This window comes from Festucalex cinctus, chromosome 21 (genome assembly GCF_051991245.1).
Source record: "Festucalex cinctus isolate MCC-2025b chromosome 21, RoL_Fcin_1.0, whole genome shotgun sequence".
Classification (NCBI taxonomy): Eukaryota; Metazoa; Chordata; class Actinopteri; order Syngnathiformes; family Syngnathidae; genus Festucalex; species Festucalex cinctus.
The window spans coordinates 9,836,335-9,853,738 of record NC_135431.1 but is presented as its reverse complement, the minus strand read 5'-3'; the positions used below and the strand labels follow the sequence as shown (position 1 = coordinate 9,853,738).

Here is a 17,404-nt window from a genome sequence, read left to right as displayed (position 1 = left end):
ATATTTCTAATTCTCGGTGACAGGGTGGACATTTTTGCCGAAGCTTAGCATTTAATGAGCGCATGATGGACCTTCATTTAGCAACATGATTCAGTTAGCAAACTGATGCACTGTTCAACAAATATATTTCTAATTTCTGATGACACTGACAGGGTGGACATTTTTGACTAAGCTTAGCATTTAATCAACACATGGTGGACCTTCATTTAGCAACATGATTCATTTAGCAAATTGACGTACTATTTGAAGAATATATTTCTAATTCCCGATCACAGGGTGGAATTTAATGGAACTTTGTATTGAAATTAAAGATATAAGTCAAAACAACTCAGGAACTTGATTTGGAACAAACAATTTGCTTCCATAAATATTTCAACTTTTCCAACTTAAATGACTTGTTCTCCATTGTCCATTTATTGCTTGAAATGCAATTAAGCAATCTAGTTTTAGTTCTACAAATTGCTATGTACATTGATTACTTGACTAAATAATTTAAATGTACTTAATGTAAGTGGAACTTCTTATAATCGATTTTTTAAAAGTTTACTTTGTTTATCAAAGACAGTGTTTTTAAATGTGATTTGTTTATCTTTTTTTTTTGTGGCGCACTACTGATATGCAATGAAATTTATGTGTTTATTTCCTTTGAATCACTACTACACTAGACTTAAAGCCAAATACAAGATGTCATGTTGGGATACCTTAATTTGGAATAAAATTTGGATGCAATCTTGTTTTCCTCCTTAATGCATTGGCAAGGTATCGGATGGGATCAGACATGGTATCGGCAGATACGCATAATAACTATGCAAGATCCAATTACACACATAAGATAAAATGACAAAACAAAAGTATAAATACTTAATTTGAAGCTATCCACTGTTTCAGCCTCCACTTTTCATGATGTCACTGAAAACAAGAGATTTGTTGTTGTTTTTTGTGTGTGTGTTTTGTTTTAAGTTGTACCTCGTGATGACAGGGTGGACAGCAATTTCAGTGCCACGTGCAAAATGTTCATTGTGATTTGATAATGAAATCACAATATAGGCCTAAATGATCAAAATGATTGGTTTTATCAAATAATTTATTTGAACAATAAAATCACATATTTCATTGATTAGCATGTAATCGCTTATTTCACACATAAAATAAATAAATACATAGTTTAAAATGAAGGAAACCCATTTTAAAGGGCTTATTTGGAATGTTTCCCCACTTACAATAAGACCACATTGTTTCATTATTATTATGAATTATTTTTTTCCCTCGTCTTGTTTGTGCTTTGTCAATCTTTACTGCATCCTTATTTTATGTTCCCATAGTTATTAATGCATGTTATTATTTCCTACAATTCCCCATTTTCGAGAGCTTCACTATGTAACTAAAACACTAGGCTGGCAAAATGCTGGCTTTATTTGTTATTGCACCAAGACTAATTCGCATCCTTATGAATAGTAATAACCTCATTAAACTGGGCAAAATTATCACTAAAATGATCTTATTTATGTTTCATTTAATAATTACATAATCATTTGCTTAATAATCCTCAAACGTATTAGCCAATGCTGCACTATATCCATTTATTTCTTGATATCAGCTAATGACAAAAACACAACAAAATCGTCAACTAAGCTCTTGCGTGCACGTGACACGGCCTCGAGTGTGAGTGCGCGCGCACGCCAGCGTTAAAATGACGCCCACCAGTGAACCAGCCAATCGCGAAAGAGGCTTGGGGGGCTCGCGGCCAATCGGACAGCGGCGGGGGCGTGTCCCCAGCCGCTCCTGAGAGGCACATTGAGGAAGTGGCGGGAGAGGAGGCTTGTTGGGGCACGAATGCCACTCGTTGCGCGTCCCCGTAATTTGGGAAGGCGTATGCAGCGCACGGCCCAGTGTTCGCCTTTCCAGGTGGAACTCCGGGAGGAGCTGAGAAAGGGGAACCAAAGTGGGACGACTCGGCCGAGCCGGTTCAGGACCAGGTGAAATTCCCAGCAGGCTGAGCGGTAAGATCGATTCGCAAGTGTCCAGTCATCGGCCTGCCGCATACAATTGTGTTATTTTTAATCACATTATTATTATTATTATTATTATTATTATCATTATTATTATTATTATTATTATTATTGAGGATAATGAAGTTTCTTTTCAAAAGACTTGTATGCACAATTCCGGAATGCAACGTGCATTGTTAATTACGACGTTGTTAATTTCTTATTAAATAAAATTGAATTATATTTATTTAATGTTACTTACATGAGTCGTAATTGTACATACCATACCAATAATAAAATAAGTTAGGGTGTCTATTTGTATTTTAGGACAAAAAAAAATCTGTTGCTAATTGTTCAAGAAAACTAAAAAAAAAAAACATTTTTTATTTAAAAAAAAAAAAAAAAACTTTTAACATTGTGATTTGTCGACCTTATTTTGTTTAACCACTATCACAGATCATTTAGTGTGCATTTTATTATATTGCATAGCATACAAAAATTTAAGACTATCAAAATAAATGTAGACAAGCAAAATATTTTTCAGGTAAATTAGTGACAATAAAAATCGTTTTAGATTTTTGCAACATTTTTTTTTTTATTGTTGAACAATATTTTCTATTAAATTGTTTACAACAAATACGACAACTGGTGCAGATTTCCAATCAGGACATTTTTTAAATAATAATAATAATAATAATAATAATAATAATTTTAGAAATTTGATTTAATTAAAATATAAACGAAATTTTAAGTACTGGTTCACATCTTCAGGTCGTTACAGCTCATTTTAAATTATTAATTTTTTGAGATTTGAAATGATGTTAACTTGAACAGCTTATATGTTTTTTTGGGGGGTTTTTTTTGTATGATGATTGATTTAACGTTTAAATTGATTTGGTTGCCCAGCACTACAATACTCGTATATGCACATCTGTTTTTGTTTCTGTTGTGCAGGTGAAAGATGCTCGAAGAAACCACCAACCTCGTCGGATGTATGACAACAAGTCGATCTAAGGAATATCGAGGATATCTGAACACACGCACGCTGGATATTTAATATTAAAAAGCGCCTTCCTTCTGATTAAACACAATCAAATAAAAAAAAAAAAAAAAACTATGAGGAAAAATCAAAGCGCGCTGTTGCTGTGAGAGGAGCACATGCAGAGCGGGCCGCATATGCAAGCGAGGACCAGCATCATCATTAGCAGCAGACAAAACCAACCGGCCAAGATATGAAGGAGAAGTCGAAAACGGCGGCAAGGACTAGACGCGAAAAGGAGAACAGTGAATTTTACGAACTGGCCAAAATGTTGCCTTTACCGTCGGCCATTACGTCGCAGCTGGACAAAGCGTCCATCATCAGACTGACCACCAGCTACCTGAAGATGAGGATTGTTTTCCCGCAGGGTGAGCCTATTATTTATTTATGTATTTATTTATGTATTTATTTATTTATTTTTTAGTAGTTAAGGGCATGTCGAAATATCTTTTATTTTTTTAAAGTGCAACCAAAAACAATTAAAAAAACGATAGGAACACCCACTATTTAAAAAAAAAAAAATTCAACTTAATATGATCAAAATAAATCATTACCGTTAAGAGATGCACAATTATCGTATATCGGAATGCGCTTCGATATACTCGCAAATTTGGGGGATGAAAAGCATGATGAAATAGCTTTCATTTTTTGGAAAGTGAAACAAAAAACAATTAAAAACGATATGAGCACCCACTATAAAAAAAACAAAAACTTAATATGATCAAAATAAATCATTACCGTTAAGAGATGCACAATTATCGTATATCGGAATGTGCTGCGATATACTTGCAGATTTGGGGGATGAAATCAATCACTGCATAACTGTTCTAAAGTGTATGTGACATTGATCGAGCTTGCAGGTGAAGCAAAAAAAAAAAAAAAAAAAAAAGAGCTCCATCCTCATCTCTTTTTTTTTTTTTTTCCTCGTATAGCATAGACCTCTATAAGCAGCTCTCCGCGGGCACGCGTGACTGCGAACAAGACGCAGCTATTATGGCGAGGGCCCTGCAGGGCTTGTAATCACCTTAAGCCATGTGAGCGCGAGGAAACACGGCAGCCAAGGGAGGAACATGCAAAATGCTCTCCCTCTCTCTTTTTTTTAATCGGTTTCACGTGGAAACAGATGAGAGCATTTTTATATGGGGAAAAAAAAGGCCTCACATTTGTAATTCTTGACATAAATTTGTGAGATTGTTGTAGTTGTGTGATAAATAAATAGCAAATATGTCGTGTTTTTTTTTGTTTTTAAAAATATTTCTATAGTATGTTTTACATTTGTTTTCATTTATTATTATAATTATTATTAATATTGCAGGTTTGGGGGAAGCTTGGGGTCATACAAATCGAACGAGACCGTTGGACAATCTCGGACGTGAGCTGGGCTCTCATCTACTGCAGGTCTATTATTATTAACTACCATAATTATTATTATTATTATCATTATGTGGCTTCTAATTCTATTTTTTTGTAACTTTTCGTTTATGTGTAGACATTGGATGGCTTTATATTCGTCGTCGCTCCGGATGGGAAAATAATGTACATTTCAGAAACAGCCTCCGTGCATTTAGGACTATCCCAGGTCTGTTTTTCTTTATTCTTTTTTTATTCTTTACATATTCGAAATGAATAATTAAGTACGCGTTCATGATCGGAGTTGTTCTCCACAGGTAGAGTTGACCGGAAACAGTATTTATGAATATGTGCACCCGGCAGACCACGACGAGATGACAGCTGTGCTGACGCCACATCAGCCCTACCACTCGCATTTTGTACAAGGTAAAAAAAAAAAAAACACTAATCATTGTATGCTATTTATATTCGGTCTGGGTTTCCAACTCATTATTCTTGTCTATTTGCTATGTCATGAGCGTGTCGAGCGACGCAATCATTGGAACAGACGCGTCAGTGTTAAGGTGACGCATGATTGACGCACGCTGGTGTAAATGACGCCAAAGTACACACCTGGAAGTATTTAGTTGATTTTCTTTACCCCCAATTGCTTCATTTGTTTGTGTTATATTCACTATATAGACCGGAATAAAGTGTGCTTCGAGCAATTTTTTTTTAAGCCATTCTTTTTCGTTACATATTTCGCCCCCGTTCTATGTGCAGACAATGTGCTATTATTATATGGCTACAAATGTATTTTATTTGCTATACAGTGCAAGACATATTAAAAAAAAAAACTTTTTTTTTTTTTGTTTCAGAGTATGAAGTGGAGCGCTCTTTCTTTCTGAGAATGAAATGTGTGTTGGCCAAAAGAAACGCAGGCCTCACCAGTGGTGGATACAAGGTAAAATATGTAAATGTCATTGAATGTATGGTATAAAATTCCATTAATAATCGGCAAAAAAAAATAAACCAATAATTTGTATTTTATTTATTTATTTATTTATTTATTTATGCAATACATTTGTTATCGCCCATAATCGGCATTTTGATGACTATCATTACATCAGTCTTTTTTTCTTCTTTTTTTTTTTTTTTTTTTTTTTAAATTAGACGGCTATAGAACAATTTAAAACTGTTAACTTCAGGGATTTTTTTTTTTTTCAGTTAACTTTATTAGATGCTGCTGAGCCTGGAACTCTGCACCTATTTTAAAGTAAAATGAAGATAACATGAAAGTTTCATATTTTAATTTTGAAATGTTGGAAAAATTTATATATTGTTGAAAACTATTGTTTAAGTTTTCGTTTAACATACTAATGACCCTGGGAGCTCCTTCAACATTTTGTTAGAATTTTAAATATGGTCGGGAGGGGTACCGATACCTATCAGTATCAGGCCGATACCCGGCTTTCTTTTAAGGTATCGGTACTTGCGACAGTGGCTATTTTACTATCAGCAACTACCAATTAGAAATCAGAAGAATAAAAATTGCCATTAATTCCAATTTTAAAGATAATTGCTATAATAGGATATATAGGTCTTTCTTTACAATTATTTGTTATTGTTTTTTTTTGTTTTTGTTTTTTTTTTTTGGGGGGGGGGGGGGTGTTTATTTATCAGAGGTACGAGTATTATTGGTACCTAGTATCATGTCGTTGACTACTCGAGTTGAGTCTCATACTGGTATTGGTCTGAAAAAAGGTGGTATCGAACATTGCTAATTTTAATACAAACATGTTTGGTGTGTTTGTTTGTTTTTTTAAATCAGCATTTTGCAAATCTCAAAAGTAGTTCAATAAACACGCTTTAAGTGATTTCAACAAAATTAAAAGCTGCAATTTGTATTTTTAACAATTTTAAAACCATTGTTTTTTGTTTTTTTTTGCTGAAAATGAATATTGGCTCGAAATATCGGTTATCAGCCTCCTAGACAATCCTCCTTGATAATATATCGGCCCTGAAAAAAATACTCTGTCTATCTCGAACCATATCCACTTTTCAAGCAGCACTGATTCGAAATCGTAATGTGTTCCGATTCCAGGTGATCCACTGCAGTGGCTACCTGAAGATCCGCCAGTACAGCTTGGACATGGCCCCCTTCGAGGGCTGCTACCAGAACGTGGGCCTGGTGGCGGTGGGGCACTCTCTGCCCCCCAGCGCCGTGACCGAGATCAAACTGCACAGCAACATGTTTATGTTCCGGGCCAGTTTAGACATGAAACTCATCTTCCTGGACTCCAGGTGTGCGCGCGTTTCCAATTGACCGTCATTAGGCTAGTTTGCAAGTGCCACCTGATAATTACAACCAGATTTGCCGTAGCAGAATAATAGCAGAGATCTTGTTAAAACGTAAAGATGGCGATTTTTCCAATCATTTCTCTGCAGGGTTGCCGAGCTGACAGGTTATGAGCCGCAGGACCTGATTGAGAAAACGCTGTACCATCACGTGCACAGCTGTGACATCTTCCACCTCCGCTGCGCGCACCACCTCCGTGAGTGTGCCGACACATGCGGACCATTACGCCCGCGCAAACACACACGCAAACACGCTAATCTCTGTCATCTGTGTGATTCTTTTATCTCCGCCAGTGCTGGTAAAGGGCCAAGTCACTACTAAGTATTACCGTTTCCTGGCCAAGCACGGCGGGTGGGTGTGGGTGCAGAGTTACGCCACCATCGTCCACAACAGCAGGTCATCGAGACCCCATTGCATCGTCAGTGTCAACTATGTCCTAACGTGAGTCTACAAGATTTGGCGAGGGATCATTGCACTGTGATTGACTGGAAATAAGTCCAGGGTGTAGGTTCATAGGCTCCGCCCCCTTCTGTGACCCTGAAAGGGGTAATTGTTATCGAAAATGCATCAATGGAAGAATAAAAGTAAAATCGCAGGGAAATGGCGGAGTGAAATGGAATTTTCCACTTGCGCAATACATGGATGTACAGACCCTGTGACTTAAACTGCAATTTGAACAATTATCATGGCAGTGAACACATACAAAATGCTCGCAATCTGTTATCCACAGATCCGACTCATGCCTGGATCATATGTGGACAACGTACATCAAAACTATAGCAAAAACATGGCGGTGCACCAATCATTAAATTGGGAAAACGATGGTTGGCGTCCATTTCTAATAAGATCCGGGTCACAGAACCAATTGAAAAGTTCTGGGAGAGTCCCTCACCAATATTATACTAACAAGAACCACCAGAAGACTGTATATTCGCAGTTGAAGTATTTACTGGATGCCAGAAAGATCGAGTACACAGCTGTGGAGCCCTTTTCTATAATGTGGAAGAAGGTCTAATCTGTCCAAAATGATTTCTACTATTATGCTGTTTTGGCTTCCCACCCACATGGGGGACGGCTCTGCTGGGCTGCAGAGAATAATTTACTGTAGAAATGGTAACTAGTTATTCGAAAGATGCTATTCTGCTTGTTAGCTACTGTCCAGGTGCTCTTGAGCAAGGCACCGTCCTCTCCCATAGTGTAAGTGGAATTTTTCCCAATTTAACGTGATATAATATCCATCCATCCATCTATCCATTTTCTGAACCGCTTACTCCTCACAAGGGTCGCGGGGGGTGCTGGAGCCTATCTCAGCTGGCTAAGGGCAGTAGACGGGGTACACAGAGGCAAACAACTATCTACACTCGCACACCGAGGGACAATTCGGAGCGTCCAATTAACCTGCCATGCATGTCTTTTGAATGCGGGAGGAGACCGGAGTACCCGGAGAAGACCCACGCGGGCACGGGGAGAACATGCAAACTCCACCCAGGAAGGCCTGGACTCGAACCCGAAACCTCAGTACTGTGAGGCGAACGTGCTAACCACTCCCACACCATGCCTCCCTGTGATATAATATAGATGATAGAATTGGAATTATTAAATGTAGCCTGAAAAAGATACATCACTATATAGCCTCTCTTGACAAATCCACCCAACACTGCCGCAGCAGGGCTCCTGGAAGTTGTTGTTATGAGAGCACAAATCACACTCAGACCCTTCGAGACAGCAAGACAAACATCGGGGTTGAACCCCATCAAAAAACCTCTACTGCCGCTATCGATTGGCAGCGTAAGGAAAGCAAAGTCGATCGAACGGGGAACTTGGAATCAATAGCTATCTCCCAGCTAGTACACGTTGGATTCGCCTTGTTAGGTTTGGCTCATCAACGTGTTACATTTAAGTGCATGTCATTTTAGTTCTTGAATCCATTATGAAGAAAACAGCGTGACTGCATTGTTTTAACATTTGAGAGAAAAACAATTACTAACAAGCACCCAACAAAAAGCCATTAATAAAACATGTCAGCAGCCGCAGTGGTGGTGCATTTCAGGCGCGAGGTGGTCTGACATTGACCCCGAGGTGGAATTCGGCTAACACAGCTGAGTTTGCACAATGGCCCGACATTATTGGCTCAGCCACGAGTCAGCAGGGTGCAGATAGGATGCAACCCCCCCGAAAGCGGCGCAACTTTACCTCGCAAGAGCAAATAACACTCGCTCGCTGGTGGCTATCCAAACACAGCCTTTCTCCTGAGGTGTTGTACATAAAGAATGGGTCATATTTAGAGTCCTATTAAAGAGGCGGGCTACGCGGGGTCAGGTATGGGCCATGGGGTTTAAAATGCCAGGCAGCTGCTATTACATACTGTTGATGTGATAAGTTATAATAGGCTCATGTTTGCTGAGCACTTGACACAGGAGCCTTGTCGCTCCATCTGCACTGACTCTGGCTTGAGTTCAGTACCAGGACGCTGGCTTCAATAGTCATGTTTCACTTGATCAATTTAGAATATTGTTTTAAAAAAGCAGCCCTTTACTTTGATATATTAAATGTGTCTTGGAGACACATTTGCGCTGACCCGTTGTTTTGGACAACCTACAATATCAACAGTTTTTACTTTGACATACGGAGAACAAAATCTTTGGCGAGACTGATTTGCATGGGTTCCAACATCTGGTCCTGGATAATATTTGAAATTGATAGAATTCTTGAATTTATGGTTAAAATGTTTGCTAAGCGGTCTGCCGAGACAAATATCAGAAAATATAAAAACAATGAGTGTTTTTTTTCCCTTTAATCCAAGTTTCAAAATAACTTGTTGAATTCTTGAGTGAGACTGTTTTGGACTGATTCACTACCCTTTTGTGCCATATATCTTTTAAAATCAACAAAGCTGGAGGAGCATTTGAAAATTGTATCCGAAGCATTCTGAAGAAAACACGATCATGATAGACCACAGCAAACCAAGGGCTAAGTCCTGTTATCCCATCACTTAACAGGGTCAATCGGTGGCAGGATATTAGGATAAATATTAGCTTAAGCTTTTCTTCTTAGCACCTCACAGTATTTTGTGTTTATGTGTAAAAGGGACACCGAATACAAGGGAATGCAGCTGTCCCTAGACCAAATGAGCCCCACCAAGCCAGCTTTCCCTTACGCTGAAAGTCTCAACGAGGACAGGAAGAGCACAAAGTCGCGTCTGACCCAGTCGAAAGCTAAAGCCAGAGTGTCGCCCTACCCACAGGTAATAAATTCCATTTTCTAGAACTGAACAAAGCGAAGAGCATCCAATCACATCTTGCTTTCTTGTGGCTCTGCAGCAGTTTGCAGCATTCAATCCAGAGCGTTCGGAGTCAGACCAAGAAAGCCAGTGGGGAGGAAGCCCGCTGACGGAGGCTGCCTCGCCTCAATTGTTGGATCCGAGTGAGGCAGCAGAGGCGTCGTGCGCCTACCGACTGTATCCGGACTCGGGCTCCCTGTGCTACGGCTTGGGTCTACTGGAAGAGGACCTTGCTCACGCCCAGACCCGCCCTCATGCGGCCGCCTGCGATCGGGTTCGATGTCAAAGCGGACGATACTTCCTTGGAGCCCCCCAGTCAGGAAGAGAAGTGTGGTGGGATGCCACCCGTTCCGTGCTGGCCCTTCCGAAACCATCTGCGGAAAGCAGCGAGGGCTACGAAATCACGTCCTACCATGCCGCCTTCCACGGTGAGGTGTTAGGGTTGAGGCCGCAACCATCTGTCTCTGGAAATAGCTTGTAGCCTTGCTGCCCCTGGTAGCTGTTTTCCAAATGTTATTATGGGACATGCTAAGTTGTTTATGCCGTCTCTTGCCAGTGTGTCGATTGCTACCATCTGTTCAAAAATTGCCTCAAATTGAAAGCCAAGTAATTTCACAATGCACAGCCCCAAACCACTGTTGCCTGCCAAGACGTTGTATGATTCCATATGCACATTCAGACCAGAGAGTATTCTTGCCAGTGAAATATATGAGAGGTAAACGCAAGCAGGAAGTGTAACATGTTTTCTTGTCTGATGTAAACAGGACGAGGCCACTGGGATGAAGACAGCATCATGAGTTCACCGGATGGCGGAGGGTCCACCAGTGATTCCGGCGAGCGGTACCACGGGGACCAATTCCAAGCCAGTCCTCGGGAGCCCAGTAAGATGGAGACCCTAATCCGCGCCACGCAACAGATGATCAAAGAGGAAGAAAGCCGTCTTCAGCAGCACAAACCGCCGCTCGACGTCTCAAAGACTCACAGTCCATGTTTTAACTCGTCCCTACCCCACCACTTGCAGCTCAGCATGCCCAGTGTGGTGTGCCGAGGCCCGGGTGCTCCGAGCATTGACCTTCCTTCTGAGCGCCTCCATCATCGGGTAAAAGTACCCGGTCCTCTGGACAACGACGAAAACACAACCAGTCCTGGTTCCCTCTCTCGCCTTAGCAGCCCCAGCTCTGACGTCATCCCCAGATCTGGTCTTACCCTCACCAAAGACTACATGCAGACGGATCTGTCCCCTCATCAGTCACAACCTCAAGGGAGCCCTTTGGTTTATCCATCCCAAGAAAGGCAGCCTTTGGACAGGCAAGCAGCCTATGCATTGACTGGGTACTCCTTGGAGCACCTGTACGACCCCGAAAGCCTAAGGAGTTACTCCGGACTAGCCTGCGGAGGAGTCCAGTATGACGTGGCGTCTCACATGAGGATGCAGGCCGAGCAGATGCAGGGACACAAGGCCACGTCTGTGATTATAACCAACGGGAGCTGACAATATCTGACGCTGATGGGTCTTTTTCTCTAAAGGATGATGCTCCAACCTTGACACGAAAGCACAGAATGCTGATCTACAGCTGTTCTTGACACTGGAGCATGTTGTTTTCCAAGAATGTTCACGAACCGATGTCCACACAGCCAAGAGGCAAAGGCCGTGTTATTTGAATGGCGGTGAACTGAATTCCCTTCTTCCTGCAGAGGCGACAAAGGTTCCGTGTCTGGTTAAACATCAAGCCGATGTTTGCGGCCGAAATGTCTCACGCGCAATTGGCTTTGTTGGTTAATCTGTCTTGGATTTCCATTGGCCGTAAGAGAATGTGTTGCTCCATTGCCCCATTCGCCTCCAGTTCACGGAAACATCGGAATAATGGTTGACTCAACATGGGAACGGCGAACATTTCCATGGTGTAAAAAAAAATATCAATGGCTCTTTGTATTTATTTGTCAGTGGGCTGTTTCATTAGGTGCCATATATTTCATGTCCGAAAATCAGATTTGGTGTTTGAATGACAGTGGAAACAGCGAGCTGAATGCTTCTGTTTGTAAAACTGTTAAAAACCATGCAGTCCAAATACTTGTCATGTGTATATCAGTTTGAAAAACACATTGTTTACATATCAGGATAATAAATGTCCCCATGTTTTTACCTCATGTAGCATAAGTACAATATGCTTTAAATCCTGCTTCACATGCAATTTGTTTGTCATATCTAAAAATATGCTGAATGTTTTCTCTTATTTAATTTATAATGTAAATATCTCACAATGACTCTTTGGACAAGAAGTGATGAGATTATTTATTGGTTTAGAAAGATCGTTTGAATCTGAATACAGTTTCAACACAAACAACTTGTCCGTGTCAATTTTCTTGAACTATTTTCATTATTTATTCATATATTGTAAATAATAATGTTCTTACAAAACATATTGCTGAATTAATACATCCTTGTGACGGTATCAATCAAAGGCAGGCAGACTTTCAGATCAGATCCCAGTAAATGTAAAAGTAATTGTTTCATCTGATCTATTATTTATGAGATACTGTATACTGTCAAGTTTAAATTTTTCTAACATGGGCAGTACAATTTCTTACAATCAAACATGAAAGAAAGATAATTTCAAATATATATATATAATAAATACTTTGAAAATTAAAGGGATGACACTATTGTAAATTATAATCGTCGTTACTCAATTTCATAAATCAGAATACAAATCGAGTATAAATAACAGTATCGGCCACCCTCTTGTGGCTGTTTTATGAACAGATAATTGCCATTCATTTCAATTTTAGGGGGAAAATGCTATATTGGTCTTTCTTTAAAATTATCTGGCATTGTGCAATTTTATCTATCAAAAGTACTACTGGTATCGGTACTTGGTATCAGTATCGGTGACCATTCACGAGTTGAGTACTCGTACTGGTTTTGGCATGAAAAAAGTGTTTTTGAAAATCCCTACAAATTATAAGAACAACTTAAAGTGATAATGCCCAAAAAAGGATTGTATTCAAATATGTCATATTTCAATATTTTATTTCAAAATTAAATCGCTAATATTCATTTTTAAATTATTTGAACCTGAGTTGATAACTGCTAAATCAACAGAAAATAAAACAGATTTTCTGCCATGTTTTTGCAGCTTACACAAGTTTAATAAAATATGTGGGGGGAAAATGTAGTCTCATTAAGAATTCATTTTTCATCACTCTCCATATAATGTTACTTCTATACTACTTGGCCGAACATGAGAAACTTTCAATTACCAGACGAATAGCTGCAAAACACAGCACTTTGCGCACTTATCAAGTCTGTTTATAAGCATACTAATAATACTTTATGAGTATCGATTGATTTGTCAGTGACTATCAGACGACAAGTCTGGCTCCTTCTACTCTCACAGTTTCCATGACATCAAGCGCTTTGCTTTACATAAACATAAGACTACGTTTAGCTCGCCACAAGCACTACTCACAACATGTCTGCAAGAAGCAGGCCGACCATGATGTGGTAGCAGACGGAAAGCTGACGTCCTCGCGTTCACGTTCCGTGCTGAGATGATGGTTACGTCACGCAGCAACTCTTTTTGCGGCCAGTATGACTGCTGTTAACTCATTCACTCCCAGCCATTTTCACAGAAGCAATCCCGTTCGCTCCCGGCTGTTTTACTGGATTTTGACTGATTTTGCAAGGCCCACAGAATATTGTGTTCAATTGCTATAAAAGTATGGAACCTACCAAAAGAAAGATTAAAGTCTCTTCTTTCATCAGGAAAAAAAGAAGTATGTTTCTATCTGTTTCCGTTTTGGCCTTCTGTATGCTCTAGCATAAAAACAAACAAACAAACAAACAAAAACGTATAAATACGTCTTTGGGACACAACATTTAAAAAAAACGTATTTACACATTATTGGGAGCAAATGAGTTAACGTTCTTTGGGATAAAATGATGCAGTCTGCCTCATTTCCTAAATATATACATATGGTCTTAGACCTCTTTGGAATGTTATTTTAATTTCTCTCTTTTATTTGAGTGGCTTGACATGAGGAGAACAGCAACTCGATGGTGACCCCAAGTTACCTACAATGGTGGTTTCTGATATTTTTGGACCATCCAGGACACCTCGATTGTTCTGTTAGCACTGTGTCAGAGCTTGGACAAAGTTAAAATATTATCATCTGTTTTCTATGGTGCTTGTCATCATGCGTATTATGGATGAGCTGGAGCCTCTCTCAGTTGAGATTTCAAGAACCTTCGAAATTTCAGGCAGACTTGCCAACAACTATACGCTTACAGGTGTCAGGCGATTCAAATGTTTGATCCTAATTAATCGCATGACTTCAATAGCTAACTCACGATTAATCATACATTTTATATCTGTTTTAAATGTACAATAAAATGTACAAAATATTTTTTTCACAAGTTTTCATACTCTTGTTAACATAAAAGTGGAAAAGAATGTTACACTACTGGAAATATGGCTGCATATTTTAGTCATTAACAGAGTAATTTCTAGTGTTGTTCCGATACCGTTTTTTGGACCCCGATACCGATATCCAGCCTTGCAGTATCGGCCGATACCGATACCATACCGATACCTAAGGTTTTTTTTTTCCTCAACATGAAAAAGCTGCCCTGCCATTGGCTCAGAGCATTCAAGGGCCAATAAATATCTTAGATCAGCATGCAGTGAACATGTCACATATCAGTGAATGTTGTGCACGAGCAAGACACAAGATGTTGCATCCAAAATCCTATATTAGCTTTGGAATTAATGGTATCGGCATGTTACTTGTGAGTAGGCACCAATACCGATACCACTGTTTTAATGCAGTATCGGCACCTCTGCTGATACCAGTATCGGTATCGGAACAACACTAGTAATTTCATAATAATTCAATTAATCAATCAATTAATCAATACTGTACTGTAAAAAACAAGTGTGATAGTGATTTGTGTTGAGGTCATTTTTCTGCCACTAGATGGCATAATTGCATTTGTAAGATGCTGGTGATATCTCAGAGCTTTTTTCTTTTCATATTAATAAGAGCTATTTAATCTTTAACATGAAGTAACTCTGCACATTTAAAAAATTGTAAAATACGATTTGACCCCAGTCTCCACAAATGTATGCATTATTATTGTAAATGTATTACTGCTAAATTTTTGACGTGGACGTGTCTGCTGCGAATGAAATTCCCCACGTACAGGCTTTCCAAGTAAGGGGCGGTCATTAATTGTGCATTTAAAAAATTAGTGTCATAAAAGGAACTTTAACTCAATATTAATGCACTAATTTTGACACCCCTAATATATATCTAAGTAAATGCTATCAAACCTATGGTCAACAGTCCAGAATGGGTCCATCAGGGGAGCCATACAGGCCCACTCGGTTAGCCATTAGCACCGAGCACCAGGAGTTGTCCATGTGCACTCTCCAACCCCTGTGAGAGCCAAGAGCCGAATGGACGCCATCTTGTCAGTTGGAACGACCCCAAGCCTATTTATCTTTTGATGTGAGGCGTATTTTATTCTGAATCTCCACAAAATATCTCATAAGGGTGAAAGTGAAAGTGTCAACGTGTTCGTTGCCTCAGCGGCGTCATGGCGCATCCGAGAACTTAACAAAATAAGAGTCCAACATCGTGAAAAGGAGTCACGATAACACAATTTAGCAGTAATAAATTCAATTATATTGCATATATTTGTGGGGACTGGCGTCAAGTTGACTTTTAAAATTTTAAAATGTGCAGAAGCTCGCAAGTTACTTATAGTTTAAAATTACATAGCTCTTAATGTGAAAATAACACCGATCATTTCTGGTTCCTATGCAGTAAAGATTCGTTATTTTACAATGCACATCCTATTGAATTTAACAAAATAAAAGCATTCAGCGAATGCATATTTGTAGAGTCTATATATATATATATATATATATATATATATATATATATATATATATATATATATATATATATATATATATATATATATATATATATATATTTTTTTTTTTGTGTGTGTCAGAAAATGCACGTGGCGCCAAAATTTCTTCATACAAACTAAATCAAAGTGTGACTGTTTTTTCTCTTAAAATTAAATAAAGTTTTGCATGTTTTTTAAAGCTGAGTTTAATAGAGTACCGGTAGTAATTTAGATTTTTTTTTTTTTTTTTTAAAGTATTTTTCTGTTCAGCACGGCACCAGAATTCCTTCGTACGCAAAAAAAGGTTTGACTGACTTTACTATTTTTTTTTAATATAGTGGTTGACGACACAAAGGTCAATGTTATGATACTTTTATGTACTTGGTGATTTCAGGGAGGTTTGCAAACAGTAAAAAAAGAATGTGCTGTAAAGTTTAACTAGACAGATGCTTTGAGGGAGGGAGTCCACTTGAATAATAAAAAAACAAACTCCAGAAGCTGGCTTTCTTCACGGACGCTCTCGGGAGCGTGTTCCAAGGCTGTTAAAGTCGCACATGTTACGCCTGCTCTTCGCATTTCTATGAATGTGTGCGAATGATCGGCGAGTCTGGACGCGGACACAGTCTGGAGGCAAAACTCCCATCAGTCACGTCTGACGTGATCATGTGAAGCTCTGCCAGACATCACCTCTTGCTCTGATTCGGCGAGCAGGATCACAGATGCTAAGGAACGGCGTAAAATTGTGTCTGTGTGTGCGTGCGTATTTAGAGCTGATTTGTTAAATATTACGAAAGCCCTTCTTTTTTTGGGGGGTGGGGTGGGGGTGGAAATGGGGCTTTTGAGTGATGTGCCCTCCAGGCTTTTACACTTGGCTTCACATGGGGCTAAACATGGGCCGTTTGCCCAGACTCACATGCGCACCCCCGCACTGTACCCTTTCTTCACGCACACCCTTGAGAGCACTCCACCACTACACTACAAGTCCTCTATTGTAACACGATAAATTACGGTACTCTAAGAAGCGAAAATATACGTATTATGAACGCATAACTGCTCCTCTGAGGGAGTTATGATTGAAAGTACTGAGCCGTTCACATTTGAATGCTTTTTACATAAGAACATTAGTATCCATGTGTTTAAAGCAAGAATATGGAGCCATAGTCTCATAATATAACAATTTCAGTGTTCAAAGGAATATTAAGCGTGAAAGAAAGACAATAAAGACTTCAAATAGTCAATTACGCTGATGGACCAGCCAAGAGCCAATCACGGCTCAGCCTGCGTAGATCACATGACCAAACTGAGAATAAAGAGGAGCCGTGATTTTTCATTTATCTGAGCCTTGTGCAACTGTGATGTCATTTTCAGTCGCCAACAAGTGGCAAAATGGCCGCCCATGAGAGGGATAAAAATAGGTGGATTTGGATCCTTTATTCATATTCTATAAATGTGATTTTAGACTAGTGGGGCTGCATAGAACATATTATTG

The 17,404-nt window shown here is 39.2% G+C and overlaps 1 protein-coding gene across 1 annotated transcript; it reads left to right on the top strand.

Moving 5' to 3' along the window:
• The first annotated feature begins 1,841 nt into the window (after window positions 1-1,841).
• On the top strand, window positions 1,842-12,170 carry LOC144010416 (single-minded homolog 1-like). The gene is made up of 12 exons (XM_077510734.1): window positions 1,842-2,000; window positions 2,943-3,395; window positions 4,343-4,425; window positions 4,517-4,606; window positions 4,695-4,803; window positions 5,235-5,320; window positions 6,461-6,660; window positions 6,805-6,911; window positions 7,009-7,156; window positions 9,803-9,959; window positions 10,036-10,423; window positions 10,760-12,170. The coding sequence occupies exons 2-12, from the start codon at window positions 3,221-3,223 to the stop codon at window positions 11,485-11,487; spliced, it is 2,271 nt and encodes a 756-aa protein (XP_077366860.1). The 5' UTR covers window positions 1,842-2,000; window positions 2,943-3,220; the 3' UTR covers window positions 11,488-12,170.
• Window positions 12,171-17,404: the final 5,234 nt, after the last annotated feature.

Excerpts from the sequence above, each read along its gene's own strand:
- LOC144010416 (XM_077510734.1), top strand. The coding sequence starts at position 3,221 with ATGAAGGAGAAGTCGAAAACGGCGGCAAGGACTAGACGCGAAAAGGAG. Across the intron at positions 4,804-5,234 it reads CCACTCGCATTTTGTACAAG|AGTATGAAGTGGAGCGCTCT; the intron begins GTAAAAAAAAAA and ends TTTTTGTTTCAG. Across the intron at positions 5,321-6,460 it reads TCACCAGTGGTGGATACAAG|GTGATCCACTGCAGTGGCTA; the intron begins GTAAAATATGTA and ends TTCCGATTCCAG.